The following is a 12,095-nucleotide window of genomic DNA, read 5'->3' as shown; positions in this document are numbered from 1 at the left end:
AGGAAAAATACTTTTTAGAATATTATAATTCATGTATGACTTCATCTAATTTTAAATCAGCTAAAATGGGTTTTCTAATGGGCTTTTATTTGCGTAAACTTAAACAAGTTGACAGGATTATTTGAACCATTAAGTAAATTAATAATGAAAAATTAACGAGTAATGTATACTTATGCTTCATGAAACATACAAAATGCTAAAAGTACTGTAGTACAATTTGTTTTTGTTTGTTATTATCCCGTTGACGGTTGTGCCCCGGAAGTAGTTAGTCGCCGAAGGCGGAAGTTGACAATCGGCCGCTGATAGCTGAAAGCAATGGCGGGTGATTCTTCAACGGAGCTTCTCTTTCTAGATACGTTTAAACACCAAAGCGCAGAGGTAAAATATAGACGATTTAGCATCGAATAGAGAACGGTTCTCTTTTAACACTCGTATCGTTTCTAATATGGAGTTTTGGGACAACAAGCCGTTAGCCCGAAGCTAACAAGTTAGCATTGTCTCCATGGGAATCGTTGTCATTAACATAATGGGTCACATTGATTAATGAGACATTTATTGTGATTATTCTTGCATGGCATATATTATAGCTCATTGTATTCTATTATTTATCAGTTATACTGAAATGCTTAAGGGGAGTTTTGGATTTGATACTTCCCGAAATCAGCGCAAGTGACCGCGCCGGCCTGTGTTTTGATGGTGGGCGTACTTACACACCTTTACCGTAAAGTTTATTTATCCGATTACAGTTTACCAATGTGGATGTGGTGCGCTTCCCCGGCGCGGCAGTCGTCACAGAAATCCGTGTCATTCCTCCAGGAATCAAAGCCCATAGCAGCTTACCTGACGGCAGAGCATTCGGGTAAGACCTGTGGCTAGCCCATGATCCCTAACACATATAAGTGCTTTCTTGAATAAACATTACCTTTCCTGCATGATAATACAAACACTTTTTAGACACACATGCAATGTTTTAGATAACATAGTCACGCCTCTGGAAAAAACAAACAAGTCTTCAACTACCTAATTGTATAGTAATGCTCCAGAAGCAGAAGATAATCAGAAATACTTTATTTCTCCCAGAGGGGAAATTCTGATTTCTACAGTGGCATCACAAAAAATGCAAACAAGCCAAAGATTAGGCAAATATAATATAAGAGTTTAGATGCACATGTCAGTAGTGCAACTAAGGAATGTAAGAAAGTCACAAAATGAACATATAACATTATTTTTGAAGAGTGATGCCATGCCAAAGGTATTCATTCGTCTGTTCATCAAGTGTGTGTTTGTGTCTTTCTAGAAAGACCTCCCCTCATGCATTCCAGCTGGAGCTGTTCTTCAACAACCTCCCCAAACAGAACAGCTCCGCCTTCCACAGACTTGGCAGGTGAGGATAACATTCTCTCTGCTCCACCCTCTGTCCACCTTGTTTTGTTTCTGTGTCCTTATAGATACAGATATATAGACTCCTATTTATCCCACAATGGGGAAATTATATGGTTGCAGTGCAGGTTTTTACATAGAGTAACAGAAGTAAAATATAATTAAACAAAAATAAAACATTTTAATAAATAATACATATTGCACAGTAAAGATCGCACTATGCATAGATAAAAATAAAACAAAAACGCTATCCTAACATTGCACATCAACGGGAAAAAAGACCACAGTAATCACATAAGTGCGTTGTAACATCTTACGGTTGGGGATGGAAAGGACCTGTGGTAGCGCTCTTTTTTTGCACTGTGGACATCACAATTTAATGCTGGAGGAGCTACTCGGGGCCTCCACAGTGTCGTGCATGGGGTGAGAGGGATTGAACATTATGGATGTCAACTTCATCAACATCTTTCTGTCGGTCACCTCCTCAATGCTGTCTCGTCGACAAACGAGGACGTAGGGCTGGGCGGTATACCGGAAATATAGTTAATACATGTATATTTTAGAAAGCAGTATATATTTGAGACAATACCGCCATTACCCGTAGGACAGCGACTGCATTCTGCGATTGGTGAGTGACTACAGCTTTATTTACACATACAGACATTTGCTTGTAGCGACTTTACCACCATTCTCAATTTCTGTTAGCGACTTCGCACAGAAGCTACCAAAAGCTCCTCTCTGCTACTCACTCGGTGTGTCAAATGTTTAGCTACAACCCCGGTTTAATATAGCCCGTGCCGACTAACCCACCGTAGTAGCGGCTCGGGGGTTGAAAAATTGCTTTAACCTAACCGCAGTGAGAAAGTCATCGCTCCATCTATCTCACGCACACGCGTGAGGCTAAAAGCCTAACATTAATGAACAAAATGAACGAAAACTGCTTAGACATATTAATGGCCAATTAATTACTTTATTATAATGTTACGTTAATATTTACAACAAAAATAATCGGAGTATTCTCAATACTGGTTATCTACCCGTAAAACACTGAGGCAGATACCGGTATTTACCGCACACCGGTCGGTATTCGGACTAAAAATACTGCGGTATCCGTTTTGGTCCTTATCGCCTAGCACTACTGGACGGAGTAAGCTCCCTTAATCAGTTTATTCAGTGTAATATTTGACTCTTTCCCTTTTCCATATCTGTATGTCCTGGGCTGAAAAGTGCTGTCTGTCTGACCTGTAGAACCAGTCACGGTAGAATTTAAAGTTGGTTCTCAGAGGCTAGTGGGGTGTGTGTTTGTGTGCTCCTACCCATATTCTAGCTTCATTGTTCCTACTTTGGTTAACTGGTCTCACCAGAAACTCAACCCCACCCTTGCTGTAGCTGAAAGTGACATTGCTCATCAGTGGTCCCACTTTAAGTAATTAAAGTAATAAGAAGTTTTGGATTGTTTGAGTGAGCCATTACAATTTCAGCCTTATAATATATATTTACGTATATAGTAGCACTAGAGCATCAATAATATTTCTTGTTGATGACGTCTGGTCTTTCACCACTTTCAGTCTTTTCTTACAACTAAAAGGCAAGCAATGTGATATGAAACAAAATGTTATTGGATGAAAATTACATAGAAAACAGTTTTGTTTGCATTAAAATGGGAACTGCACTTTTTACATTTTGCCTATCAATCACAATTTCCAGGAAAGACAAAAACACCTATTTCTTTTTTATGCATTCTAACTTGTAAATAAACACTAGCAAAAGTTAGCTAACAAGGGAGGTAATAGGATTCATGTCTATTACGCCCATAAAGCCCTCTTAAAAAACATCAAAAAACCGCCAGTAATACTACATTTACATGTAGTGACTTGAATATTAACCAGGTATTTGGAATATTGTTATCATAACAATAAGGGATTACTTTTAGCGCTGCCGGGATCACACATAGCTAACTAGCTTGTGCAGCTACAGTATTGACATACTGAGCTGATGAGCTGTTGCATCGCCTCTGAGTTGGTGAATGCTTTTGCTAAATAATAAATCATGCCTCTCACAAATATTGTAGAAGTTTGTGGCCATAAACTGAGTTGTTGGTCAACTTCAACATCCAACTTATACCCGAAGATGGCGGGAAAGACACAAAAAGATACTCTTGTGGCACTTTTTTTTTTTAACTTGCATGAGGATTATGATTCATTCTTCATCAAATGGGGAATATACAGTCGTGGTCAAAAGTGTACATACACTTGTAAAGAACATAATGTCATGGCTGTCTTTTCAATAATTTCTACAGCTCTTATTTTTTGTGATAGAGTGATGGGAGCACATACTTCTTGGTCACAAAAAACTTTCATGAAGTTTGGTTCTTTTATAAATTTATTATGGGTCTACTGAAAATGTGACCAAATATGCTTTGTCAAAAGTATACATACAGCAATATTACCGTAATATTTGGTTACATTTCCCTTGGCAAGTTTTACTGCAATAGGGCGCCTTTGGTAGCCATCCACAAGCTTCTGGCAAGCTTCTTATGGAATTTTTGAGCACTCCTCTTGACAAAATGGTGCAGTTAAGCTGAATATGTTGGTTTTCTGACATGGACTTGTTTCTTCAGCATTGTCCACACGTTTAAGTCAGGACTTTGGGAAGGCCATTCTAAAACCTTAATTCTAGCCTGATTTAGCCATTCCTTTACCACTTTTTACGTGTGTTTGGGGTCATTGTCCTGTTGGAACACCCAACTACGTCCAAGACCCAACCTCCGGGCTGATGATTTTAGGTTGTCCTGAAGAATTTGGAGGTAATCCCCCTTTTTCATTGTCCCATTTCCTCTGTAAAGCACCAGTTCCATTGGCAGCAAAACAGCCCCGTAGCATAATACTACCATCCCCTTACTTGATGGTAGGAATGGTGTTCCTGTGATTAAAGGCCTCACCTTTTCTCCTCCAAACATATTGCTGGGTATTGTGGCCAAACAGCTCAATTTTTGTTTCATCTGACCACAGAACTTTCCTCCAGAAGGTCTTATCTTTGTCCATGTGATGTCAGATAAAACAAAAATTGAGCTGTTTGGCCACAATACCTAGCAATGTGTTTGGAGGAGAAAAGGTGAGGCCTTTAATCACAGGAACACAATGCCTACCATCAAGCATGGTGGTGGTAGTATTATGCTCTGGGCCTGTTTTGCTGCCAATGGAACTGGTGCTTTACAGAGAGTAAATGGACAATGAAAAAGGAGAATTACCTCCAAATTCTTCAGGACAACCTAAAATCATCAGCCCGGAGGTTGGGTCTTGGGCGCAGTTGGGTGTTCCAACAGGACAATGACCCCAAACACACGTCAAAAGTGGTAAAGGAATGGCTAAATCAGTCTAGAATTAATGTTTTAGAATGGCCTTCCCAAAGTCCTGACTTAAACATGTGGACAATGCTGAAGAAACAAGTCCATGTCAGAAAACCAACACCAATTTTGTCAAAAGGAGTGGTCAAAAATTCAACCAGAAGCTTGCCTGAAGCTTGTGGATAGCTACAAAAAGCGCCTTATTGCAGTGAAACTTGCCAAGGGACATATAACCAAATATTAACATTGCTGTATGTATACTTTTGACCCAGCAGATTTGGTCACATTTTCAGTAGACCCATAATAAATTCTTAAAAGAACCAAACTTCATGAATGTTTTTTGTGACCAACAAGTAAATAAGAGTTGTAGAAATTATTGGAAACTCAAGACAGCCATGACATTATGTTATTTACAAGTGTATGTAAACTTTTGACCACGACTGTATAAACATCCCATCAGTCGGCATCCTACTGATAGCAGACCCTGTACAGTATGTTATTTAAAGCTTGATCTGTTTAGCACACAGCTACTAAAACTTGCAGATGATCCTCCTTATACTCAGGATCAACAACAATATAAAGTCGTTGTTGGCTCTCATGAAGTGTGTCTTGAGTAGTAGTACTGTTGTTATCATTGTTGAAGAAGAAAATATTGAATATTGTGATGCGTCTGTTAAATTAATATGCCGCTCTATGCTTAAAATGAGCAGAATAAGTGAATATTACGTGTTTTGTCTGTTACTACATTACATACTGTATATACTTATAGTGTGGGTATATAAAACATTGATTGAGGCTTTTGGATTTTTTTAGAGCGCTTTATAAGCGAAATAAAGCGAATCCCATTAACTCCATTGTTAGCTGACTTTTGCTAGCGATTATTTACAAGTTAGAATACATCAAAAATAGAAAAACATGTGTTCTTGTCTTAAATAAGAATTGTGAATGATGGGCAAAATTCCAAAAGAATTGCAGTCCGCATTTAAAACAACTATTTTTTTAAATACATACATTACCGTATATATAAACCATTCTGGGAGCATTTATTTGTATCTTGTATATGTAATTAACTAAAATAAATGTGATTTAAATGACCCAACAAACTTTAGTCCAAACAAATATCCAAGTGTATAAACTATTGTGGATTGATGCATTTAGATTTATTCTCTTACTTTCTACAGTCTGGAGTATGATGAGAACAAGTCTATCGTTTTCAGACCCAATGGAAAGGTAAGCTGATATAATATCAGTAAACACACCCTGTTGAAATACTGTTTTTCTATGTCAAATAAATGAGTGTGACCTACAGTATATCCTGTACAATTCTATTGAAAATATGGGTTAACAAACGCATAATACGCTGGTACTTTGGACACTCTAAAACTACGACAGCTGGTGCTCATTTTGCGGAATTTTGTGTTGCTACTTTTTGTGATTACGACAACCCACCATATATTAATAGTACTGTACAATAAGAAGATGAGAACAAGTGACGTTTGCGTGGCGGAGGAGTAAGTAGTCACTCGTCACTACAACGAGGAACTCCCGACGTTGTTATTGTTCTATTTTGTTAACTTTTTGCCCTTCATTATGGCCCTGTTTCCACTGCACACCAAATCAGACTTTTTTTCCCCTCGAGTGACACAGATCTGGATTTTTTTGCCAGTCCAAACGTTCCAAAGTGCTTCAAATCTAATTTTTTGGCATTAGATTCAGGCCACATCAGATGTTAGTCCTGAATCCGAATGGAATCTGATCTTTTCAAATGTAACTTAAGTCTAAAAGCAATGCGACCCGTATGTGACTTCTTTGTCAGCTTTGGGCGAGCTACATCACTCGTGTGCGCCCGGAAAGACACAGTTGCCAGCAGAAGTGACTATTTCATCACAACTAGGGATGTCCGATAATGGCTTTTTGCTGATATCCGATATTACGATATTGTCCAACTCTTTAATTACCAATTCCGATATCAACCGATAAATACAGTCGTGGAATTAACACATTATTATGCCTAATTTGGACAACCAAGTAAGGTGAAGATAAGGTACTCTAAAAAAAATTAATAAAATAAGATAAATAAATTCAAAACATTTTCTTGAATAAAAAAGAAAGTAAAACAATATAAAAACAGTTACATAGAAACTAGTAATTAATGAAAATTAGGAAAATTAACTGTTAAAGGTTAGTACTATTAGTGGACCAGCAGCACGCACAATCATGTGTGCTTACGGACTGTATCCCTTGCAGACTGTATTGATATATATTGATATATAATGTAGGAACCAGAATATTAATAACAGAAAGAAACAACCCTTTTGTGTGAACGAGTGTAAATGGGGGAGGGAGGTTTTTTGGGTTGGTGCACTAATTGTAAGTGTACCTTGTGTTTTTTATGTTGATTTAATTAAAAAAAAAAAAAAAACGATACCGATAATTAAAAAAAACGATACCGATAATTTCCGATATTACATTTTAATGCATTTATCGTCCGATAATATCGGCAGGCCGATATTATCGGACATCTCTAATCACAACATTCGGTTTCGGTGAGCAAAGTCTATTTAAGACGCCCACATTTTCGGTGCATCACTTGTCAATAGTGCGCAAATAATAGGTTGTATGTATTATATGAATATATATTTTTATTCCGAATAAATAGCTATTGTTGAAGGACTGGAATTGACACTGTGGCGTATTTGCTTACATGTGAGTTGAAAAATAAAGCTCACGTAGATCCACGCTGATGTCCGTGTCTCCTCTACTTAACAGCAATTAAAAGATTAGAACCCTCCCAAATATATTACCGTATTTTTCGGAGTATAAGTCGCTCCGGAGTATAAGTCGCTCCGGCCGAAAATGCATAATGAAGAAGGGAAAAAACATATAAGTCGCACTGGAGTATAAGTCGCATTTTTTGGGGAAATTTATTTGATAAAACCCAACACCAAGAATAGACATTTGAAAGGCAATTTTAAATAAATAAAGAATAGTGAACAACAGGCTGAATAAGTGTACGTTATACGACGCATAAATAACCAACTGAGAACGTGCCTGGTATGTTAACGTAACATATTATGGTAAGAGTCATTCAAATAACTATAACATATAGAACATGCTGTACGTTTACCAAACAATCTGTCACTCCTAATTGCTAAATCCGATGAAATCTTATACGTCTAGTCTCTTACGTGAATGAGCTAAATAATATTATTTGATATTTTACGGTAATGTGTTAATAATTTCACACATAAGTTGCTCCTGAGTATAAGTCGCACCCCCGGCCAAACTATGAAAAAAAAACTGCGACTTATAGTCCGAAAAATACGGGTACACTATTTACATCCATTCATACATTATATTACTCTTAATTTATTTTCACGGAAAAAACAAACAACAAACGCTCATTTTTAAGGTGTGGTGACTTTTATTGTATTTTTGTAGCAGTAGCGACTTCCTCTCGATCAACTTCCTTTGTTTTCACTTTATCGCACTGCGAATGCAAGTGACGTCGAGGCAACATTGGGGCCACATTTGCGTTTGCACTGGAGTCTGATAAAAATTTAATTTTACTTGCAGTGTAAACAGTCAGCTGGAAAAAAAATCTGATTAAAACAAATCAGATTTCGGTCACTTAGACCTGCAGTGTAAACGTAGTCTGTCTCCCAAACATAAGGCACGCTCTTCTGCTGGCAGTGGTCAAATAAAAGGCAATGTGAAAGTCAAATTAAATTAGACATATCTGCGTTGGCCTGCGATGAGGTGGCGACTTATTCCAGTGGCATAAAATTTGTTTAATTTTATTCTTGTATTCAATCTTTTTATTACTGTATTCTGTATGTCCGTTGTGTGGTCTGTGTACAGTGTGAGTGAACTAAATCTTGATTTCGGTGTCATTTACTAAAACTCGACTTTCTACGCTGTCATGGGAATGAAACTTGTACGTAGACCAAGAACCTCCTAAGCAGCCTTTGCTTTAATTGCAGCCTCCATCTTAATTGAGCAATATTTGTCTGCACTTTCTTGCAAAGGTGCTCCAATTGTGTCAGACAGTGAGATAATGTCTTGTGCATAGCATAGACCCCCTTTGGATCACACCTTATATTTTTAGTTAAGTTTAAGTCTAGGTCCTGGCCAAGCTTTTCCAAAAAGCAATGTTTAAAAAAAAAAATACTTTTCTCACATGATTGTTAAAAACAATTTGTGTATATGTGAAGATCAACACTGATGGTTTGGTGCTACGTGGCTGGTACACCAATCTGACCTTGGCTGTGTATGGGACAGCGGAGCATTCGCATGGACATGACCAAGTCTCCTCCTCGCCTCCACCTCCCCCACCCCCGCAGCAACTTTGCGGCCCCAAAAGACTCATTAATAAACAAGGTGGGCATCATTCAAAGGATAATTAATAGAATGAAGTAGGACATCTCTTCTTACTTTTGCGCCTTGTTTTTGTTTGAAGAGTGGGAAAAAGACGACCAATACAATGGCAGTCCACCCAGACCAGCACCCAGAGGGCCTCGAACTCCGCCAGGTCCTCCACCCCCTGATGATGACGACGAGGAGCAGGTCCAAATGCCGGGATTGAACAGTTAGTAACATAACTTGCTTCTTTACCTGTAGAACTATTTTGAAGGTCTTACCATCAATTAGGGTTGTAAATTATTTAATGTTAATTAATAATTTAGCAATTATTGCCACATTTCATAAAGCAATATCTAAATACATTACACAATTATGGCCACATTTCATACAGCAATATCAAAAAATAGACTTACATTCAATATACTGGTACACAGTGTTGGGTTAGTTACTGAAAACCAGTAACTAGTTACAGTTACTAGTTACTTTATTTCAAAAGTAACTCAGTTACTAACTCAGTTACTTACACCAAAAAGTAATGCGTTACTGTAAAAAGTAACTATTTAGTTACATATTTTGTTCTTCTTTTTTTTTTTTAAGGCTCACATTAATGCCCTTTTAGCCTTCATTTCAGTACTGTTATTGCACTGGAGAATAATACAATCTGTTGATCAACTTGACATGCATTTGCATCACTGAACTTTGCTAAGCAATGTGGTCTACATACAACACACAAAGACAGATATGTTTCAAAGGGCCAATTTATTTCAGGCCAGAACAAATTGACAAAACAATTTTAAATAGCTGCAGCATAACATACATAAGTAACAAACAGCATAATAAGCTGTAAACCTGGCTTCACCCAATGAAGGCACACATGACATACACAAAGCCTAACCAGGCATTTTTCTCTCTCAAGGAATTCGGAAATAAAGTCATGTCTTTAGGAGATCAACACTGTACTGAAGCCCAGAACACTACGCATTTCCCCAGTTTTAGTTTAGAGATAAGGAAAGATTGGCCTGTCCCACTAGGATACCTCTTTATTTTTGTGAACTTTTTAGTCTATACATTTAGAGTGATGTGTACCTTCAGTGATGAATGATGAGCAGAGGCAGAGTTTGAAGTGTTTTCTTTAGCTCGTTTTCCATGTTTATGTACTCACTGTCCACTGTGTCCAGCTGCCTGAAAGCGGGTGACTCCACTGTAGAAATAGCCTGCATGTCTTCTAGCACATACGCTGCAATGGCACTGTCAATGTTGTCCTGGCTAGCAGTCCTTCCGTTAAAATCCAGCTGCTGTTGGAGGTAGAGGTGAAGTGTGTCTCTCTTTACTAGCTTCGTTGAAGCATGTTGCTTTTGTAGGTGTTTCAGCAGATTTGAATTGCTGTTTTGGGCAGTAGATAGGATCTTTGATCCAAGACACAGCTTACATTTAACTAAAATGTTCTTTACTTTGTGCTCGACAAAAGAAAAGTGGTGAGAATATCTCCATGTTAAGAAACTCGGCTTCTGGCTCCGCCATGATGTTTTGTTAGTAAACACAGACACGCCCCCGCCCCCACCCACACAGAGCGCGCCTCTTCTTTTCCTTGTGACACAGAAGGACGACACCGCTCCAATAAAACACACTCAGATCTTCTGTTTCTAACCGATACTACATAAAAAATACTTTGTAACGCGTTAGTCCCAACACTGCTGGTACACCACTTGACACAATTACATCTCATTAGATATTCAATGTAAATTCAACATTCTTAAACCAGAAATCAGGAGTCAGAAGTACACTTTATTCATCTATAAATTCAATTCAATTGGCATCAAAGCCATGGTTTAATCAAGTCAATTAATATCACTTTCATGTATAAGCAAGGGGTTTGTGTTTTAATTTGTTTAAAGACAATTCCAAACTACAATGCCAAATGGGCGTCATTTGCAGGGGACTATAACAATAAAATGGAAAAACTAAAAAGAGAACTTGGAGGTCCATTCAAAATTATATCTCCGGGTATAATGTTTGGCTACAACATAAACTGAAATCAGGCTGTCATTTAAGCTTTACAGATGAATTAAGTTATATTGTAAAACTTACAAATGTTGCTGGTAGTGGTGAATGAAGAATCCATGCGAGTAGAAACGCTATGGATGACTATTTGACAGAACGGCACTTCCGGTTGAAAGCACTAAACAGATGAAAATACTGTGACGTTCACACCGCAGCACCTAAAGTGAGCAAACTTGTCCAAAAGATGGCGCTATAGCACAAACAATAAAACACGCTTTTAATGTCGCTGCTTGTGTTTTATGAAAAATATTTGCATTTTGGCCCCTACAATAGGCAAAATTCAAATACAAATGTATTTCCCCTTTAATTCAACCCAGAGTGTTGGTTGCACTTTATTTATATAGGATGTGAATGCACTGCACATTAATTGTTGTTTATTTGCTTGTTTGTATCCATTATTAATTTATATCTAATTCCCATTACAAGAAATAAGAATATAGGAAACTTCACCTGTGTTATCTAATATCCAGTATATATTTTACAGTCACACTAATGAATTTAGTGAATTTTTTTTTTACAACAGAACTGTGAGATTCCGTTCCTGTCAATTATGCACCTTAGTTCAATAAAGTTTTATCGTGTCGCTAAATCTCATCTTGACCCTGACATCAACAGTGGGCGGGGTCAAAGAAGAGCCTTGCGAGGGCCGCGATGACTCCCTGGAGGCTGTATCACCAGAAAGATCCCTGGCTGCCGATGAAGCGTACTCCGATGCTGAGCGAGAAGAAGAAGGGGAAGAGGAGGAGCAAGAGGAGGAAGACGACGTGCGGACCGAGGGGAGTGCTCCGGAGGACGAGGATGAAGAAGAGGACGATGAGGGTGAGGACGAGGAAATGGAGGAAGGTAGGGGAGTTTGGTGAGGAGAAAAAATAGTCTCCAATCCCAAATGGAACCACAGCATCACGTTTCCCAGAGAGCAGGGTTCATTTGCGATTGGGTGAAAGTA

The 12,095-nt window shown here is 38.1% G+C and overlaps 1 protein-coding gene across 2 annotated transcripts in view; it reads left to right on the top strand.

The window, feature by feature from the left end:
* Positions 1-277: 277 nt before the first annotated feature.
* The window catches only part of virma (vir like m6A methyltransferase associated), a 33,820-nt gene continuing 22,002 nt past the window's right edge, over positions 278-12,095 (top strand). Inside the window, exons 1-7 of one of the 2 annotated variants that reach the window (XM_061955113.1) lie at positions 278-378; positions 747-859; positions 1,298-1,384; positions 5,908-5,956; positions 8,941-9,106; positions 9,186-9,314; positions 11,765-11,968. In XM_061955113.1, coding sequence (XP_061811097.1) covers positions 316-378; positions 747-859; positions 1,298-1,384; positions 5,908-5,956; positions 8,941-9,106; positions 9,186-9,314; positions 11,765-11,968 — 811 coding nt within the window. In that variant the 5' untranslated portion in view covers positions 278-315. Of the gene's footprint in view, positions 379-746; positions 860-1,297; positions 1,385-5,907; positions 5,957-8,940; positions 9,107-9,185; positions 9,315-11,764; positions 11,993-12,095 lie in introns of both variants that reach the window. The other variant, XM_061955105.1, reaches the window with a different exon arrangement.

The sequence above is a fragment of the Nerophis lumbriciformis genome, linkage group LG04 (genome assembly GCF_033978685.3).
Source record: "Nerophis lumbriciformis linkage group LG04, RoL_Nlum_v2.1, whole genome shotgun sequence".
In the NCBI taxonomy this organism is placed as follows: Eukaryota; Metazoa; Chordata; class Actinopteri; order Syngnathiformes; family Syngnathidae; genus Nerophis; species Nerophis lumbriciformis.
Note: the sequence above shows the minus strand (reverse complement) of the source record. Positions and strands in the feature narration are given on the sequence as shown.